Genomic DNA, 21,477 nt, shown 5'->3' with positions numbered 1-21,477 from the left:
TCAAGCACCGTTCCTGCTTATGCATTCATTTTCTGGTTCAGCGCTGCCAGTACCCTAGCAAATTAAAGAAAAGGGGCAAGAACAGTGACTTACTAAATCAGAAGAGTTTACAAGCGCTGCCAAGGTGAAGCATATGCACACTTATGTCAGGAGGCCGCCGCTACGCACGATTTACTTGCACTACCTAGCAAGAAATGGCTTCAAATGATTGTGGAAAGAAACTGAAACGAGTTTATTTATGAAAATTATCATTTGCACTTGATGTCAAAGCACTTGTGACTGTTTTTCATTAAGCTGGTCACTGGAACTCCCGTCATCCTTAACTTATGGTGTCATGAAACTTTTTTAGGTGCTCGAGAACCTGTCGCGTTAAGACTGAGCTCAGAAGCACCGCCGTTCACTCAACAAACCTTTCTGCACAGCTGAGGCTCAGAGGCTAATATGAGGGCAAGGATTGAAGATCGTGTCGTCTACTCACCATTTCCTGCGGTGGACATACCCTGCTGCTCATTTTACAACGCTGCCAAAAAGGCGCTCCTCAAGAATCCGGACAAGCTGGCGCTGGTAAGCGTACCCTGTGGGCATTCATTACATGTTGAAACAGTAACAGACAAACGTCACTTAACGAGAGAACACACTAGAGCAAGCTGCTTCAAGCATCTGGAGCTTAATATAAAGGTGTGAATGGTGCGGGAATCTCTGGAGAGCTTTGTAGAATTGTGGTTTCAGTTTCACGAAAGTCGTGGCTAGTTAATGTAAGAAGTGGCTTATGGGGCAATGAACAGGTTGAGATTACAATTCGACCATTCGAAGCCTAAGCATCTTCGTCGCGAAAGTATGGACAGCTACGCGAACAAAATCTCGCATATGTCAACCGCCTTTTTCTGTTGCGAGCCAAGCGAAAGAGAGGGGCATTTTCTTGAAATATGGGGAAATGCAGTATACGATTCTTAAGATGGTGGGAAAAGAAAAAAAGAGACATCCACGCGTATTCGATGGTGTGCAAAAAGTCCACTAAATATAAAGGCATTGAGAACGACCGGCCCTTTTATCACAAAGTCTTCAATCTCCTGCCAGCTGCCGAAGCTCCATCTAAAGATGCCGATACCAAGAATTCTGCGCGTCCCCTGCGGAGGCGAGTCGTCGTAAAGAAAAGACGTGCTTAGCATTTGTCTCTGCGCAGTTCCGTTTTTGAAATGAGTTAAGCGAATTGAAGGTGTAACCATGAACTGATAATAACCTTAAAATGAACATGAATTCTTTAGGAACAGTTTATTTTCTTTTGAGCTTTTGCGCAGATCACCAACTAAAAAGTAAATGCCTCCAAAATGAAGCTATACAAGCGTACGGGGATGAGCTGTAGAGCATAGGGCGATTAATACATTGAGTTTTGATGCTGTTGTGCTTCTTATTCCTTTCGTAAGGGCTACTCCCTTCCCCGGACGAATCGCATACGCTTCTTCCCAAACCAACACGATACACGTCAAGAACGATTCGCTGACTAAGAAACGCTGAGCCCTTGCGAAGCTCGCGTCTTTTTCCGAGTGATGCCAAACGCAGGAGCTTTGGGTTAGGAAAATGATACGTAAAATATTACAGCTCGACGGCCACCACGTGACGGGGAGGAGATGTCCGAAAGACAGACGGCGGAAGAGGAAGCGCGACCAGGTTGTTGTGCGAGGTTTCAATTGAGCGTTCGTCTCCACACTTTGATCGCTGTTTTATAGTGTGCGTGCGTGCAGTAACCAGCCTAAAAGGCCTTCTCAGCACGAATGCAGTGCTCAGTGGTAAACAACCTGGCGGGAACAGACGTTTTATTGGTTATTTCATTTTTAAAGCCATTGCACTAATTGGTAGTAAAAATTTCGTTTTAAAAAGGTGCGCAGAATGGAGGGCAAACTGTAATAAGGAAGCCCTGATGCACCGAGCGGGACTACGTGAGAGATTTTGCTTGATGAACTTAACGGGCTAGCTGGTGTCAGTTGCAAGCAGTGCGGTGAAAGCTTGCTACTCTTACCTAAATGGTATGTTTTGAATCACGCAGTCGAATAAAGCAACCAACCAAATCGATGGCAAGACCTATAACGCAACGTAGTGGAGGGTGCTAAAAACCTCTGGATAAGGAAGAGCCGCTATTGGAAACAACCGCGCAGAGTGTAATGCAAGATCCTGCCTTATTCACTGAAGATAACCTAGCAGTGCGGTTCCAGGAATTGACGGATAATAAATTGGATGTCATAGGCTTTATTGCGGTTGTGACGACAGATGAAGCATCGTCGTCATTATCACCTTCGTTATTCTAACTATATTAACTAAACTACAAAGTCCTGTTCCACATCCCTTCAAATAACTCTCTCCCGCGGAAGCTGCGGCCAACAGATCGCCACAAACTTCACCTTCTCCTCCGCAAGCCAGACTTTCTGGAACCATCTGCTACGCTTGAATTTTCTTTGCATCCATTACATCATGCTAATAGGCTATCAGCTATCCTACATTCGCATTATGTTCCTCACTCACGCCCATTTCCTGCTAGAAATAAATAAACCAATACAAATGTGATGGAGTACATCTCAGCAACTCTACAATCAAAAATATCAGCTTGCTTGCATCCCTCATGAACAAGCAGAGATATGGAACGGAAAATTATAGGTGCAACTGTAAAACACAGGAAAAGACTGGAATAGGTCAGACAACCAACACGGGTTAATGATATCTTATTTTAAACTAAGAAGAAATCGGCTTCGGCAGGGCATGTCATGCGAAGGCACGATAAGCGATAGTCCATAAAGATGTCACAATGTATGAAGTATGATATCACAATATTGAAGGGTAGCCTACCACGGGGAGAAAGAAAGTGGGCTTATGAGTTGAGGGAATTTGCGAGGATAACGTGACAGCAGCTGCTAAGGATAGGGTTAGTTGGAGGAATATGCGAGAGAGGTCTGTGTCTCATTGGATGTTAATAAACTGGTGATGATGATGAATGCTATAAAGTGCACATACCTGTAGGACGAGGACTCTGTCTTGTCGGTTCCTCCATCCTTCCGCCGGATGACCATGCCATCAAGACTGAATCAGGACATCGAGATCCACAGCATTAAGACCATGGACTATCATCTTTTAAGAAATTAACTTGCAGTGCTTTTTTGTCGCTTTATACTTGGTAATGTATATGTGCATTTTTTGCAATATTGTTTTAGTGCATGCGAATAGAGAGGTTTTTAGAGCTTTTTCCCTGCTGGATGCCGCATTCACCTGCTGCCAGCTGCTGTTCACCGACCGTGCACAGATATATGCTACTTTTTCGAATGATGCGTACAGTTCCAGCAGGAGAGACGCCATAATGCCTGGTCTGCTGCAGCGTGGAACTGTTCACATTGGACCGCATTTTTAAGCTTAAAAAGAGCCATACAATGCTCTTCAATCTCTGATATTTTGATGTTCACAATGCTCCACACGCCGTTGCAAATAAACTGACTTTCATCATTATATTCTTTTTAGCCCTCTTCAGATTTTTTTTCGGAATACTTGCTTCATGAAGTTCATCTTAGGAACTAAATGGCCCGTATTTCTTATACCTTTCTTCTAATATATGTATTGATAAATGATTTATATTACTGCAATTTTTTATACCATATTAATTTAATTCGCCGTTGATATTGTATAATTATTTTCACCCAGTCCTATTGTCTAACGGTGGCGCATGGGCATCCAGGCGGCCTCTTACATGCACGCGAAGGTAAACTTTCCCCAACACAAATCAATGCCCAGGAAAGAAACGGCTGCACAGCGTCTGTAGTTTTACGCAAAGTTGGCATTTTTTCGATAAAATGGAAGCGCTTCAGCTAAACACAAGGAAGCACCTGCTAGGGAGTTCAACTAAATAGTCATAATTTGCTCAGGACTCCTTGCATTACACTTACGCTATCGCCATTCTTTGCGGTAAAACCTCCCATGTCCCATGAACGTACACAGGATTCCTGGGTATGTCAGTTGGAAGACAGAGGAGATGATGACATATTGTGCAGGCTCGGACGAAAAGACAAAACAGCTTTAGTAAGTTAATATGCGAAACTTTTCTAAAAGTCTTAATTTTATCCGGCTTTTTAACACTCAACTCAGGGGCGGGGGGGAAGAGAGGTGAGTGGATGAGATTAAGAAGTCTGCGGCGGCAGGCTGGTCGCAGCTGGCACAGTGCAGGGTTTATTGGAGAGATATAAGAGAGGGCTTTGTCCTTCAGCCGGCATAGTCAGTCTGATGGTGATGACTAAGTAATGCACTCTATATCTCTGGGAAAGACGGAATTCTGTGGGAAAATAGCCTTCATGTCGCGTGAATCACTCGCCTTATTGATTTTAGTGTACCAGCATAATTATTTCGTTCTTTAAATACAACTTTGTCCGTAAAGTTTCGAGACTGATTTATTTTCTTCTCTAGAAATGATTCCCGAAAACAAGTGTTGGTGCTTATGTGTGGCACCATCTTTTCGGACTAACCTCAACTATGTATGTTAATTGCTGTGGCAGCCGCTAGATGATATTATACGCAGTCCTCTGCGCATTCTACTGTCGCATTCAACTGTGAGTGAATGTGAAGAGATGGACATCCACTTTGAGCAGCGTGTAAGCATAAAATTCTGTGTTAAGCTTGGCAAGACCGCCACGCAGATGTATGATCTCCTTCGTGACACTCACGGCAACGAGACATTATCGCGGGCGCGAGTTATCGAGTGGCACAAGAGGTTCGTTTCGGGGAGAACGTCGGTGGAAGACGAAACAAGGCAGAGGCGCCCTTCAGCCTCACGGAATGAAAACATCGTGGCTCGGATGAGGAAAATCGTACAGCAAGACCACACCATTACAGTCCGCATGCTATGAGATGCTCTCGATATTAGTGACACAATATGCCACCAAATTTTGAGTGAGAAATTGGGGAAACGAAAGCTGAATGCCACATTTGTTCCGCACTCTCTCACACAGGACCAGAAGGACACGCAGGTATTAATGAGCGCCGATTTGCTTTCCGAGGCAGAGAAGGATGCTGCATTCGTCGACAGCATCATTGCTGAAGACGAAACATGGTGTTTTCAATACAATCCTCAAACAAAGAGGAAGAGCGCCAAATGGCGCTCCCTAAGCTCTACGTTGAGAAAGGTGCGGCGACAGCCGACCAAAACAAGGACGATACTGATAGCTTTTTTTTCGAGGACTGAAGTGTCATATACCACGAGTTCGTCCTACAAGGGCACACGGTGAATCAGGAGTTTTATCGTGTGCTCCAACACATGCGTGATGCAATTCGACGTCGCCGCCCTGGCTTATGGGCACCTGGACAATAGAGCCTTCTCCACGATAACGAAAGGTCACACACTGCTCTCAGCGTGACAAAATTTCTCGCCAAGCACAGCATTACTGTTCTTCCCGTTCATGCGATTTTTTCCTTTCTCCTCGTGTGAAGGGAGCCCTAAAAGATCGCTGGATGGAGAACGTGGAATCAACTCAAGAGGCCACGACAAAGGAGTTGACAGCCGTGCGAAAACAAGCGTTTTCCAATTGTTTCCAAGACCTCAAGAAGCGTTGCAAGCAGTGCACAGACTGCAAGGGAGGCTATTTCGGAGGGGTGCTGCACAAGTGATTTCAATGTTAAACGCATTTTTTTTAATGAACTCAGTCTCGGAACCTTACGGACAAAGGTTGTATGTGCAGAGTCTCTGATGGAGTATAAACGTGTAGCACAAAGGAAGTGAAACATTTTCTGTTTATTTCTTCTTTCTGCCTGGATATTGGTTGCGTCTAAGGCTTCCAGATGAGCTGATGTCGCTTTAAACGTGTCATGAAAGATTTTCTTTAACATAGCACACTTATTGCAAAGGACAGAAGGACTTCTGAAGCATCTTACATATATACACAGTGACGTTGCGACAGACCTGCTCATCAACGCCGCAACCTTGTCTCTAACCAAACCAATCACGTTTTGCGTGTTGGCTGGCCTGAGAGAGTAATTTAAGAAAGCTCCAAGTTTTTCTCGTACCGAGAGCCAGAGAATTGAAATCAATCACGCGAATTGTGTCGAGGAGCTCCAGCCACTATTCACTTCACAGCAGCTGCGTAGCTATGGCGTTTTCCTACCGAGCAGAAGTTCGCGGATTTAATTCCGTTGGCACTGGCCTCATTCCGGCTAAAAACGAAATGCTAGAACGCCTGTGTGCTGCTGTATTTCCTCTGTTGGTGCAGTGTGTTTGCGCCCGTTCTCGGCGTACATTAAGCCTCTCTGTTCTGAATTAGCAAGACGGCCTGCACTGCGCCGCGCCGCCTATCCGACGGTGGAGGATTATCACGTAAAAATCAAGCAATAATTAATTGGCGAGGCGTGCTTCAAAATTCAGAGATACAGGGTGGATTCGGTATATATATGACGGTCGCAGGTATACATATTGCGGGAGCTGATGACGTAACATCCTGAAAGAGCCTAAAGAGGTAGGCTGTGCATTTTGAGCTTTTGATGATCGTCACTGATTTTTGGTGTTGTCAATTCCACTTGCGCAACATGGGACATTTCCAAAGGGGGAGGAAATGATGTAAAGTGTGAGGGTTTGTGTGTCAAAGTTCCACGCGAGCTATCAGAGGCTAAATAGTGGAGGGCTGTGGAAATATGTCGAACACACGACTTTGTTGAACGCGGACTGCAACCATAGCCCATTGACGGTTTTCGCACATCGCCTCCATCGAAATACGATCGTCACGGAAGGGTCTTAATCAAGATGCGTTGTGCTCAGTAGCAAAGCGCACCAGGCACTGAACCACCACGGCTGGGAAGCGAACAATCCGCTGGTTCTATCAGCTAGTTAACACTTTGTTCCCTTGGAAGCTGTTCGCTTCGTCTCAAGAGTCTCAAAAACATGCAGGCAGATGGCGCCGTCGCGGTGACCCGCAGCGAGCTCTTCGTCCTTATGCAACGCTACGCCGCGGGCTTCCAGAGGCACGGCGTTGAGCCTGGTGACAGGGTGTGCGTCTTCCTCACCAACAGCGTGGACAGTTTCGTTGGCATGTGGTCGTGTGTGTTCGCCGGGGCAAGCATCGTGCTTGCCAGACCGTCACTCACCGAACGTGAGCTGCATGCTAACACAGCCAGGCGGCAAAATGGGCCAGTTGGTATTCACTTCCTCTGTTGCTTGAATGAGCCGAGTGGTCACAAGGACGACACGAGACAACGCCATGTCCACTCGTCTCATTTCGCTCTTGTCACCATTCAGCGCGTTCAACCAACAGAGCAATGCAAACTCTAATCGTAGACAATTTTCAGCAACACTTTTTAAGGGCTTGTACCGCCTATGCAAGAACTAAGCGTTCAACGAGATTTGCTTTGTAGCCGTGTACAGGGCGCTTAAGGAAGGCCTGAAGCTCTAAATTTGTGCATGGTAAGGATAACTCTTGTTCTCACCTTTCGAGATCTTTTGGTCCGTTGTAGTCTGGCGAGGGTTCCATAACACGGCTCAGAAGAAAACGCCGTTGCTCGATTACTTCTGGCAAAGGGGCTACTTACGCACTCTTAACAGCTGTGTTGGTCTCGCGTTCTACGGCGTCGGAGTAGCAGAAAGGAAAAACGATAGAAAGAAGGTACCACGATATGTGCACAGCAGAGGGAACAGATTCTTGCGCAGTTTTGCGCGACTAAGCACAGATGGCACTGCTCCACAGTGCGGCGAATGGCACTCTCGCCACTTTATGTAGTGATCACAGAATTTCTCGAGAGGCAGCGGAACTCTTACGTTAGCTTTCGTTTTCTGCTATCATTAACCCAACAAAAAATGTTTTGTTGTGGTATATTTAGCGCCTTATATCTAGTGGCTGTTGTTTATATTACGCAAAAAGAGGCACATACATAAAACTGAAGACTGATAAAAAGTCTGGATTGTTTCGTCGGCATAAGGAGAAGCCTTCTTTCAACAGTAAGGATGAGGCATTGAGAGGGACGGTTTTTATGACGATTTTGAAATTGACCTGCGAACCGCGTCACAAAATTCCTCGCATGAAGATCGACATTGAGTAACGTACGTCGCTCTGAACGGCCACAAACACTGGGACGTCTTAGTGCTCGTTTGCAGAACTCAGTGCTTCCATTGCTTCTAACGTCAGATCGTGTCAACAACGCACCGGTTTGTCACACTTGACAGGCGACTATTCAGCACTGCCACACTGTAAAAAGCTTTCAAGCAAACGACGCCGACGAAAGCGGTCGGTGGACCATCAGCCGACCAGTCCTCGGCAGATTGGCTGGCGAGCGAAAATTTCACGCCGATGAGTTGACCAAATGAGTCGCTGTACTTCTCTCTGTTTTTTTGTATTAAAAATAGGAGAACAAGCCACTCTACTGCTTAATTAAGTTTTCACGTCGGCACTAGTAAGCTGTAACTGAGCAGGTTACGCAATTTTAGTCAACGTTTGCCTTTCTGGCGATGTGTGGGCCTAGCGAGCCTGAAGAGATCGTATGTGCAATATCCGCGATTGCAGGGATTGAATTTTTAAGATTTAGCGAATGCTAATGGATAACGGGTGTATGCTGGGCAACAATGGTCTGAAATCAACGATTGATTTAATTACAGGACGCACATAGAAACAGGAGAAAACGGCGATGCAAGATAATGCAACTCGATCTGGCGCCTTTTTGTCTGCCTAGCAAGCTAAGGCAGATGGCCGGAAGGCACCGGCTTTGCATAATGACATCAGAACAGATCCTATTGATATTGTTAAGGGGGAAGAGAGAACCAAGCACCAGTTATGCAGGCAATCTTGGCGTGTCGACTGAGTCGCTGTCGCTCTCCAGCGGATAAAACGTGGAACAATTATTTGCTCCAGCTGACGAAGCCGGAGCTTCGATTGTCTTCGAAAACAGCGGCGACGGCACTAACACGAACGCAAACTGCTAGTTGCAACGAGAGCATGCTACGGGGGGCCCAGAGGTGCGTCCTGTTCTCACCGTTCTTTTCTGAGCTTACGTGACCATCGACGCTGCTGCCGGTTGTAATTCGTCACGTAGCAGCCTAACGCTTGCACTGATTGAAACCGGTAAAAAGTAGGTAAAAAAGCGGGTAAAAAATGCGATGCAATTATTGATTGACGCTATGTGCTCGCAAATTACATTCACTTTTACAGTTAACCGAGCTGTAGGCTTCTTCCAGGGCAAAAAGAGTACTTTGGAAATAATTTTGTCTGTACGTTTTCCAATGTTAAGCTTTGAAAAAGCATGTTCGCCTTTAAATTTGCTAATGGGTTTTTCAATTTTGGACGGAAATATATAACGAACGTGAGAACAAAAATTTCGTCCCTTTTGTTAAATACAAACCACGACCGTCACTAGACGGCTGCCGCAGCGTTGAGAATGCTGAGAACAGAGAAAACTACTCGGCCTTGAAGAGATATGTGAAGCTAAATTTGGTCTTTTGGAGCATCCTTCTGGTTTGATGCTGCACTTATCTGCTTCAGACTCTATGTGCTCTGCAATATGTATAAACCACTCTCATTTTTCAGTGAGAGTGTACTAAACCTACCAATGGTTTCTTCCTTTCAAGCGAATTTAACGTTCTTTATATAGCAACTGGAATGCTTTTCTAATGTTAGCCAGTCTGAGGCTGTAAATATGTCACCCAAGAGTTGGTTTAGTGCTGACTCCTTTGACATACTCATGTACGCAAATTTCATAAAAGCAAATTTTTCTTGGGTAGCTATGATCATGTGCATTGTGTGCTGGCCACCTAATATTTTGAGTGCTCATTTGACAGGATTTTTGATACTTCAACCTGTAAATTTCCTGAGGGTTTGCAAAAAATCTTATACACATCTGGGGAAAATTCACATTTGGTGTTGTACGGCAAGAACAAACTAGTTGGATTTTATTGTAGCCGCCCTGGAGAGAGGAGTCATAATACGTTAGCACAATCGGGCTGAATACCTGAAGTCTGGATGGCTTTGTATTCTTCTCTGAGACAGAGGACGGGCCACATAATGCAGCTGTCCTGAAGACGTTTAAAGTCGAAATGCTCCGTCTCACACCCTTTCGATTTCTTTTCCAGAATTCATCACTCCCTTCACTAAACGACCCACGCCACGCTGTGACTTCCGCGCAGGCAGGGCTTGTAGGTACAGATGTGCCCACCTGTCCTAAGTGGACGTCCCTGAACAAATTTATTGCAGACACTTATTCTTTCTACCAGCCAACAGATGGTCTGAGTCCAGCGTTGCATTTAATGGAAGCATATCCCTACGAGTTACTTATTCTTTTCTTGTTTCGCTTGCCAAGGCGAACTACGCTACCAGCTCCACGACTGCAACAGCACTCATGTCCTGACGGAGCCAGCTTCTGCGGAGAAGGCTTTCAAGGCTGCAGCGGGCCTGCAAATGAAGGTGAATTGTAATATCAAAAGTGTTCTTTAAGGTACCTATGACCGGACACAAACGCTCGCCTATCGGCAGGGTGTTTTATGTAACTTCAGCCCAAACATAAAGAAAGTGGTGCAAGTGAAACCAATGCCATATTTTTGCAGTCGTGTAGCACAAGTGATAATTCTTTTAAAGTCCATCTGATCAGTTAAGTTGCTAAGACTGGTTACAAATATCTCGAATATTCATTTTCGGCTCGACTAGCTGCGTCTCAAACTGTACAGGGGCTTCGGAAACATCTCCAGCATAGCCACGTGGCTGTGCTCTTGAGCTGCAGCATTTAAACGTTCTCGACGGTTTAATAAATGAACGAATGGTGCCTGCTAAACGAATCTAAGTAAGCGGCCTATGTTACTACCAACATTGTAATGAGGAAGCCGCCGCGGTATCGGAGCGGTTATGGTGCTTGGCTCCATACCCGAAAGATGCCGGTTTCATCCCGGCCATGGCGGTGGAATTTTGATGGAGGCGAAATGATAGTGGCCTGTGTACTGTGCGATTTGAGTGCACGTTTAAGAGCCTGAGGTGGTCGAAATTATCCGTATCCTTCCACTACAGCGTCTCTAATAGGCTGAGTCCCTTTGGAACGTTAAACCATGTAATCCATAAGCCAAAACATTGTACTGAGTGTGTTTCTGCTCGTGCCACTGTGGTAAAGAAGGCTGGGAAATTACCTCCTCTTCACAAGACTAATGTAGCAGCGGTGGCCGGCGTCTCTGCGGCGGCTCAAGCATGAGCCGAACTTCCAGACGATTACTTCAGTGGATGATTACCGCGTTAGACAAGCTAGAATTAACATCAGCCGCTTGTTTTATCTTGGCATGCGAAACCATTCAGGGCTTTCCTCTCACGCATGCTTCTCACGGCTAGCAACAAAAAAAAATGCGGAGATATGTTCGTTTCTCCGTAAGATCCGGAATAAGAACGCAGTCGCTTTTTCATCAGAGGCTCGTGAAACTCGCATACAATAAAGATTTCTGTCACTCACTATTTCCGGCACGCAGAACCAAGCAGAGCGGCTGAGTGACAGCGGAGATCGTTACGGGAATGCTGTGTTCTTTCTATCAGGCGAATTAGCCTGATGGCCCCGAAGTGAAAGCGGTCTTTATGGTTAAACACTGAAATGGCACACGCAGGAAGAGCGAAGAACAAAGGACGCAGCGTGGCGTTGAATTTTATTTGATACACTGTTCGTATCGTGAATCGCATAAGTTCACTCCAGCGGCTTCTAAGCAAAAACGAAAAAGAAGAAAACGGAAAGCACGGAAACCGGACCACGAATTTTTATGCACACTGACGATCTCGCAACATCCCGGGCTAAACAACCCTAGCGCAAGAAAAAAAAACACTAACGTTATCCTAAATAGACGTCGATGGAGCTTTAGCACAAATCACGCTAACCTTTTTTTTGCAATTCACTCACTTCGACGACTTGTTCTGTGACACAGCCTTTATTCTTTAAGACTGTCAATTTCAAAGGGCACATCACATGAGCTGGCAAAAAGTACATGAGGACTGCGCCTCTTTTAATAAAATAAGCGGATCCCTTTCTTTTTGAAACGCAAAGGGACATAGTGAGACTAAACATCACACTCTTTAGCTTTTGCAGTGCTTATTTTCATTGAAGTGAATGTAACATTATCACTAAAGCGTGTAGTCAGTCTTTTTCATTCTTGACTCCACTGTGTGTGATCTAGTTCTGTTGTGTTGAAAAGCTGAGTCGTGCCAACACGTTTACAAAAGTGCGGTCACAAATTGCACAAAACACTGTTTCTTACTGCGAAATAAATTCGTGCATGTCTCATTTTTCTAACACCACATCACAGTGACCCGCGAGAGAACTGTACAGTAAAAATGCCCTCCAGCATTTCCTAATGCTTCAGAAGTAAACGCACTGCTCTATCAGGACGGTTGCATCAAAGCTGTGCAACGAACTGGATGCATGACGAATACGAGTGTCATTAGAAGGCACGTTGAAGCATTGAAGCACGTTGAGGCACGTTGAAGCACGCCGCCGCCGTGGTGGCTCAGTGGTAACGGCGTACGGATGCTCACCCTAAATACGTGAACTCGATCCAGGCCATTGTGATCAAATTTCGATGGAGGCGAAATTCTTGAGGCCATGGTACTGTGCGATGTCGATGCACATTAAAGAAGCCCAAGTGGTCAAAATTTCCGGAGCCCTCCACTAAGTCGCTTTGTGGCGTTAAACCCCATAAACCAAGCATAAGCCTACCTATCAGGCCTTTTCCACACATGACACATATTTTTATATATGAACAGGGAGAGCGTTTTTGCTTTTTCTATTTTGCAAGTCGACTTGTGCACATATGTTCAAGCGCGCAAAAAAGTTACATCCGCAATTCATGGTTATGTTATGATTATCTATAATGTGCAAGCCTGTGACGATATATGGCTGTTTAATTTTAAAAGGAAAAAGGCGGAGCGTTACAGCAGCGTGTCTCCTCGTCCCAAGACCTACATGACCAAATAAAAAATGAAATCAGCGCTCACCTTCCTTGACACAAAGGGAGTGGTCCACAGGGAGTTTGTATCCGCCAGACCAACAGCGAACGGTCCACCTATGTCAAAATGCTCGCGCTGTTGTTCGCAGGTCCGTCGCGTTCGAAGCAAGATCGTCGATAACTGGATTCTCTATCATGACAATGCGACTAGTGATAAGTTGGTCCGCGTGAGGAAATTTCTGGAGAATCGCAGCCTGGAAAACATAGGAACGCTGTCTCATCCTCCATGTAGTCCAGAAATGGTACAAACCGTGTTGTTCTTCAATTTTTTTTTATTTTCGGGCAGCATGTCCCAAAGAATTGGTGGCCGCTCACTTTGGCGCAGTCAGCGCACACGCCCCGTTTTTCCAAAACCCTGTTGAGGGCGCTGGAATCTGCAACACACTAGCGCTAGAACACGGGGCCGACTTTTTTCTTTCTCAATATTTCGCAGGCTTGCTTACGCGCTGAAGACAAAGGGTCACACAGAAATACTTTGATAAAAAAAGTGGACCGTCTGTTTCTGAGGGCCAACAACGTCAGAGTGTAACGGTCCTGGGCGTAAACTTAATATTACGAAATTTGCTCAAATGATCTTACCTATTGCACTTACCAGGCATAATTGATTTAATACTTTCACTTGCACCTCACAAGAGCAAACATTATGTTTTTGGCTTTCACCGTTAATTTTTTTCAATGTTTAAGACAATCCTCCAAGGTGGAGTATATTTCTGATAAGGGACTAATTACTCTTTAACTTCCACCCAAGCGCAGCATCCATCCACAAAGAAAAACTACACAGCATCCAAAAAAAACTTTATAGTTGACGGAAAGTTGTACATATTCGTGGGCTCGAACTCCAGACCAACCTTACCGAAGTTGTCGCTCTACCAGTTGAACTCCCCGCGACTGCTGGCATGTGGTATGACGAGAGCATTTGATCAAAAACTCTAGGTGCAAATAGTTTAAGTTCATTATTTAAATGTCAGTTTACTTTAGTTACTTCAGTAAATCGTTTTGTGCACAGAAGCCGCTGAATAAATAATTACCTTAGGGTTAGCTGGCAGTTTGTTCTTCAATTATGAGAAGCATTGTGAAAACGTCTTGTTTCATTTGGCGACAGCTTGATGATAGGTAATTCTCGACATTGCTTACTGCACCATTTAGCTTAATTCAACCATTTAAGGCGGCTTTGATTCCATCTGGAATTAATTTTGGGATATGTAAGCTTCTAGTAAAAGATAATAAGGCGAGTTTGAGTACTGAAAAGTTCTCGAGGATCGCGGCGACTTCGACACAATAAACGTGTTGGAAACACGCTCAGTACTTTTCAACTTAGCTTATACAGTGCCCTCTTCGGGGTCCGCATCAGGAAAGGTGGCCGAAAGGCACGCATGAGATTTCTCTAGATTCAACCGCAAAAAAAAAAAAACGAAAGGCAGCTTTCAGACGGAGAGAAGGTAAAAGTCATGTGACAAACTAATAAGCTTATCCAAGCTTTAAGAGAGCAAAAAAAGTACGTTTACCACATTTACGCGGAAAATACGTCTTTTCCCGTTGCCGCGCCCGCACTATCTCTGGTACCTTAGAGCAAATTGAACCGAGGATAACATTTTCTTTTTGCTGAAAATGTTGAAGGTTTTTCGAAAAGGTAACAAACCAGCTTCGATTTACACATGCAGTGGGGTCGCCCATTAACGAACTGGCGTGAGCACATCTCGAGGCATGAGCCTCGAGGCCCGTGCGAAGCCGCATGTACAGCATGCCTACGTGATTGATAGACGCGTGGACTTTGACAGACACTGTCAAAGTACAGAATGTGGTCCCATTTTTATTGTCACCAAAATGGTGTTCATTCTTGATTTATGATTCACAGTGGGAGAACCCAAGCATTTCATATTTGCAACAGTGTTGTCGAAACTTGAAACGCAATTATTGGATAGTAATTTTTCCCTATGGTGATATGAGAGTCTCTAGCATTTTTAAGAGTTGTTTTGTCAATGGCCGACAAACACCACGCTTAGAATAATACAAACTATATACATATATCAAATAGCATCCTTAACAAATAAATAATAAAATAAATAATAAAACTTTTTATTTCCTCATTCCAATACAAATGCGGGCGTGCCAAAGCCTTAGAAGGATTGAGTGGCAGCGCCCGGCAGCAGACGGCACAAAACTCATGCACCGAGCACACAAACAAAAAACAAAAGAAGAGGGGGTGAGAAAACTAAATGAATTCGGAAAGCGCGGACGCAAAAATGCACACACGCGGAGAGAAAACAAACAAAGAAAATGAAGAAAAATGTGAAATCATCGTATCAAAACAGAATGCTGGAGCTAAGAACGTAATTTGTCAAGGCAAGCTTTCACTATTTTTTTGGAGTTAGCAGGAAACATTTCTTTAGGTAACCGGTTGAGAACAGAAGAAACATAATGTTTTCGCAGACGCTGGCCGTACCGGGTTCGCAATCTAGGCACGAGAAAACGATCACAAGTTCGAAGATCTCTGACCCGAATATATGGTGTACAAAAATCGCTTGTCCAAATATGCTTAAAAACTACTGATTCAGAAAAAAGGTGAGAGAAGTCAGGCATGTGTAATAGTTCAAAAACGCTACTACCTTCATTTCGCGCCTTACCATATAAAACTAATTTAAGAATAAAACAAACTATAATAAAACAAACTATATATGCTTACATATATTGTTTTGACTTCATGTTCTATTCTGGCTGTTCAATATATCATGCACCAAAAATTGACTAGGAAGCCAAATGAGCTCTGTTACAAGACCATCCGGACATACGTTTCTCTTCCTTCCTTTACCCAGGGGTTCTTTGCGACGGGTGCAGCGGAAGGCTTCGTTTCAACGGCGGATTTTCGGGACCTGGACGAAGCCTCATTCCGAGAGGTTCCCATCCAGGACCCTCGAGACTGCGTGCTCTGCATTAGCTACACGTCGGGCACTACGGGCCTTCCTAAGGGCGTTATCTGCTCCCACTATGGCATTGTGGCCAACATGGCCACTCAAGGGTGCGTGTGTGGACGCTTTCGGAGCCTTCCGGGCGCTCCATGGCACTCACCCTGTTTTACAGTAGTTAAATAACACTCTGAACCCGTTCAGCGGCTGCTTGCAGGCTTTATCTTAAGTAGAGAGGTTAAGCTGTTTACTCCTAAGTAACTCCTGTATGCGTCTCATTAGCAAACGTGTAAGTTCGATCATTTCCAACAGGTGACGAGGTGGGCACGCTTTGTCTTCTAGAGAGTTTAAACGCTAACAATCCATCACTGCAGCTACAGCATGGCTCACGAAAAACCCCTGGGCTCATTACCTTCGACAAAAACAGTACGCAGTTGAATACTATGGTTAATTCGAGGTGTTTTCTGGAATTCCGCCACAGGTAGCAAGCGAGTTATTTGTTCCAAACGAATTTGACACGTTTTTTATCGTGAGTTTGGCTGTTTTTTCAAGTTTGTGCAAAATTATTAACTATTTTGCACAAAGTACAGAGCTTCGTCCCACGCTCTTCGATATACTCTTCAGAAAATTTCGCAAAAAGTGATATGAATATTTTTTCTGGGCTTTTTTAACGTCATGTATATCTTCGAGAAAAAGAAAATATGATCCCCTGATCTGTTGACTACTTGTTTCACAAGCCCTGATGTTTCTATGTTACAATTTTTAACTAATGTGAGACGTTGTAACAAATATTGTTCGGGCCTGCTAAAAATTCACCCAATGAAGTTTTGAGTTCTAAATTTGAACAGCTACCTTTCGTTTGTCTTGCTTAAAACTTTCATGAGAAACAATTTTCTTTAGACAACGTACGAGCGGTGCTTACAAGAGTTAAAGCTTCAAGTACGCACAACCCTCCCCTTCCCGCCAACACCCCCAATCCCCAACCCCTTGAGCGATGGGAGACCTTGTTATCCAGCCCCGCCCTATCGATTCAGCTAGCTCTGACGGACAGCTGCTGGAAACATATGCGTCTCGTAACTAGGGAACCACCCCATATTGTGCCTGCTTGCACCACCGATTTATTTCGGGCTTAATAAATGTTGATTCATCATCATCATTGTGAGCGGAAGCTCCTACATTTGGTTAGATGGTGGCGATCTTTCTCAAGGAAAATGTCAAGAAAATTCATTGATAAGGGAGCCACATTTCGCCTTTCAAGCAGTAGTGCTTCTTCTCTGGCGCATCTAAATGCATTGTTCATGCTTTTGCACGGTTGTGCAGTCCCTGCTATCCCTGGGAGGAAAGTGACGTTCTGCTGGTAGCAGCCCCTATCACGCATGCCTCGGGGTTTACCTTCGTCACCTTCGGCGTTCTTCTGGGCGCCGCAGTTGTCATGGCATCACACGGCGCCAGTTTTCAACGAGTCAGCGAGTTGGTCAACAAGTATACGGTGCGTTGGTGCAATATTTTTCCTCCCTCTCGGGTTAGACTGCTATTGGCAACAAGTGGGAGCGGGGAGGGGGGGGGGGGGGGGGGGGAGGTACAGATCGGCACGGTGGCCACAAGAGGACTGGCTTTGGGGCTGCTTGCCCTAGCCAGCCAACCCTGCGCGAGCCAATAGCAGTGACCGCAGACAACACTAGACAGACTGTAAGAAAACTTTTTTTAAACTATCGAGATAGCAGCCTACACAATTACCTTTGTGGTCAACCATCCCCAATATGAGGGGTTGTGCGTCGAATGGGATGCGTTAAATGTGAAGGCCGCGATGCATTCAGAACGTCATCATGGCGGGTGTACATCGTGATGTCGGTGATATGAAAAAAACCTACTTCTTATTAGTTTGGACACAACAGTGTACAGGGCTCTGTTTGGCTTCGCTAACACAATTAGTTATAATTATTAGCCATGTCTGCAATCAATCCGTGTGCAACAGATTTTCAGTGCAGATAGAAATGGACACTAAACCCTTTAATGCAAAACACAGAATCAAAATTCAGCAGTGTACCACATGATCTCAACACAGTTCAGGCGTTTCTTCAAGGACACTTGCATTAAGCCTTGCACCAACAAGTTACTTGCCGCTACACCTCCAATAGACCTAAGTCGCAATCGCGGTATTTGTTAGCGCCGAGTTTCCAAAATCACATGTGAGAAAATGCGCAGGCGAGAATCGAATCATTCAGCTAATCTTCAATATCAGTACTATTTCTTACATTTCGCTTTTACATTCAACGACTTCCGGTTTCCACTATAAATTCAGTCTTGCCATCGCTTTATTCGTACCGCTGCTGCTTGGGCTTCAATGGGGTGCCTCTTCTCTAGCATGGAGGTAGGGGCGTGAAGGATCGTAGGTGCCAGTTAGATTTTTAGCGGTTAGTGCGCAGAGGTGACTATACATAACCACTAGTTCTGCCATATGCACCGTTCAAACAACACTGTTCCTGAATCAATGAGCCAGACCTGTTTCTTCCGCGAAACGCGAAATGAGCACTCGCTAACTCTAAATGTCGCTGCCTCAGTTGTGGTGATTTACCCTCCAACAGCGCTGCGCCGCACTCCGCTATGCTGTTTGGTCGTCGTGATGTTTTTCCCTGCGCTATTCGGTCGTCGAGCTGTTTTGTCGCTGTGCTATTTTGTCCTTTTGCCGTTTTGTCCGGCGTGCTGTTTTGACGCATGCTGCCTTTTCCCAATGCTGTTTTGTCGCCATTCTGTTTTTTCGCTGTGCTATTTTGTCACTGTGTCATTTTTTCCCTGCGCTGTTTCGTCGCGGCGCTGTTTTTTGTGTGCTGTTTTGACGCATGCTGCTTTGTCGTGTGCTGTCCTTTTGTCCCCCGCAGAGGTGCACCCACCAGAGAACGCTCTGCACAAGGCACGATCAGGATTAGGGAGGCTGAGATCTCACGCATCTGTGCAAGCACACGCACGAAACACCCACATGCGCGCACACACACACAAAATGCCTTTTCCCCGCAAGAGGGCTGTACTGCCAACGAAGCAAAAGCAATAATAAATCAAACTCGTTAGATGCTCATGCATTATGTCTTCGCTGCCCATCTTGGAATAGGAGCGATTTTTCTTTCACACTCGGTGTTCGGATTGCTAACTTGCCTCGTTCTATTTCAGGTAACAGCTCTCTCGGTGCTGCCAACGCACCTGACATCGCTGGTGGCCGATATGACGGAGACGGGAAACCGCCTAGTAGGCGTCCGCCGCATCGGTCTGAGCGGCAGCGCTTTTCCGGATCCCGCACGCAAGCCGGTGAAGGCTGCGTTCAGCGACCTCAAAACCATTGTGAACGTGTACGCCATGTCCGAGTGCATGGGCATTCTCTGCTCGCCCTCTATCCATGGGACCCAAGGTAGTGACGTGGGCTTCCCCGTTCCATGGGCAAAGATCAAGGTGAGGGAGTCAGACAAACACGAGAGCCTGGAAAGCTTGTCTTTGAAGTTTCAGGATTGCTTTTTTCTTAGGGTATGTAAGTGTGCCTCCATGAAAGCTCGTCCGGTCCGTTTACTACAGTTGTAGCCATTCATCTATTTGTGGACGCCATTTGCTTTCTGAAGGATTGCGTAGAAACTTGCTACGGACGCTGAGCTACGAAATATACACGTGACATAAGCCTTCCTTGCTTGACAGCTGCACTTCGTTATCCCGGAAATCAGACATCTGAAAAATCAAAATTATACTAAAGTATTCGGCGAAAGAAAACTACATACAGTCATCACCTTGAACAGTGGAGCTGAACAAGCGCGCCAATGGCTGAAGGTATGTATAATCATTGAAAGCACAGATGTGAGAGGTATTTTTCTTCCTAATGCCTTTGACCTACTTATAAGAAAATCGCCATGGAAATGACGGCGAATCGTACTGAGGTTATTCTAGTTATCATTTCTTTCGGCACAGCGGCATGGACATGAAATGTGGCTACTGCTAGTGACCCGTCCTGGCCTGGCAGGGCTAGAGTTCTTGCAAGACTTGCGTCACCTTTGAATACGGATTCCTTACGCAGGTACAGGCGTGAATTGTAAAAAAAGGAATGCGATCCGTCAGAGATAGCGCTTTGTCTGCCTGATGTTTTACAAAATCTTCGGAAGTGTTTTTATCTGCTGATTTTTCTTCGTAGTCGTTCACTTTGTGATGACAATATTTTAAATGTTGGGGTAAGGATTACGATGCAGAATGATGTCAAGCCCGTCATCTTCGTTCATCATGATCATAAGGCTTTAATTTTCTTTTAAGCACTACTGCGGTGTCATCAACATCATCATCAGCCTTACTACACCCACTGCAGGGCAAAGGCCTCTCCCATGTCTCTCCAATTAACCCTATCCTTTGCCAGCTGCATCCACCCTTTGCCTGCAAACTTCTTAATCTGATCCGCCCACCTAACCTTCTGCCGCCCCCTGCTCCGCTTACTTTCTCTTGGAATCCACTCCGTTACCTTTAAGGACCAGCGGTTATCTTGCCTTCGCATTACATGCCCTGCCCAAGCCCATTTCTTTCTCTTGATTTCGACTAGGATGTCATTAACCCATGTTTGTTCCCTCACCCACTCTGCCCGCTTCCGATCTCTTAACGTTACACCTATCATTTTTCTTTCCATGGCTCGCTGCGTTGTCCTTAACTTAAGCTGAACTCTTTTCGTTAGCCTCCACGTTTCTGCCCCGTAGGTGAGTACCGGTAAGATTATGCTGTTGTACACTTTCCTCTTGAGGGAAATTGGTAAACTGCCACTCATGATCTGCGAGAGTTTGCCATATGCGCTCCACCCCATTCTTATCCTCCTAGTTATCTCCCTCTCATGATCCGGATCAGCTGTCACTACCTGCCCTAAGTAGACGTATTCCATCACAATTTCTAGGCTCTCGCTGCCAATTGTGAACTGTTGTTCCCTTGCTAGGCTCTTGAACATTACCTTGGTTTTCTGCATGTTAATTTTTAGACCCATCGATCTGCTCTGCCTGTCTAACTCATTGATCATGATTTGCAGTTCACCTCCATACTGCGGTGTACTGGAGTCCATTTATATACAAAGCAGGAAACCACCTCGATAAGTGCAAGTACAAATATGTTTTGCACTTAGGCACTGAAATAAATATCTCGCAGGTTGTTGACATGGTTACAAGGCAAAAGCTAGGCCCCAATCTCACGGGCGAGATATGCTTTCGCGCACCGACAGTGTTCAAGGAGTACCACAACAGGACGAGAGAGAGCGCAGAAGCTTTCGACAAAGACGACTGGTGCAAGACAGGTGCGATTTGAATTATTGTAAAGCGAATATCATTCTATATACATGGCTACGAATCAGGTAGTAATCAGTTAGATACCGTGCTCGGCGCTACATAAAACCACGAAAGAGCGAAAAGGCAACTCATTGCGCAAATGTACTTGTCAACGCTAAGTTATGGTTTGGGATCCAACTCCTAAAAAGTCTTATCATGCATGATCATAAGTCATCATTAGCCTAAATACGTTGACTACACGAGAAAGGCCTCTTCCGTCTCTACAACTAAACCTGAATTGTGCCAGCCGCTATTGCATTACTGCCACAAACTTCCGAATCTGATCCAG

At 45.2% G+C, this 21,477-nt stretch overlaps 1 protein-coding gene across 1 annotated transcript; it reads left to right on the top strand.

Moving 5' to 3' along the window:
- Window positions 1–428: 428 nt before the first annotated feature.
- LOC144097953 (uncharacterized) lies at window positions 429–21,168 on the top strand. Its single transcript, XM_077630545.1, has 7 exons — window positions 429–564; window positions 6,905–7,106; window positions 10,297–10,400; window positions 15,775–15,977; window positions 17,185–17,353; window positions 19,030–19,305; window positions 21,013–21,168. The coding sequence occupies exons 1-7, from the start codon at window positions 442–444 to the stop codon at window positions 21,166–21,168; spliced, it is 1,233 nt and encodes a 410-aa protein (XP_077486671.1). The 5' UTR covers window positions 429–441.
- Window positions 21,169–21,477: the final 309 nt, after the last annotated feature.

This window comes from Amblyomma americanum, chromosome 7 (genome assembly GCF_052857255.1).
Source record: "Amblyomma americanum isolate KBUSLIRL-KWMA chromosome 7, ASM5285725v1, whole genome shotgun sequence".
Lineage (NCBI taxonomy): Eukaryota > Metazoa > Arthropoda > Arachnida > Ixodida > Ixodidae > Amblyomma > Amblyomma americanum.
This window is presented reverse-complemented; position numbering and strand designations above follow the sequence as displayed.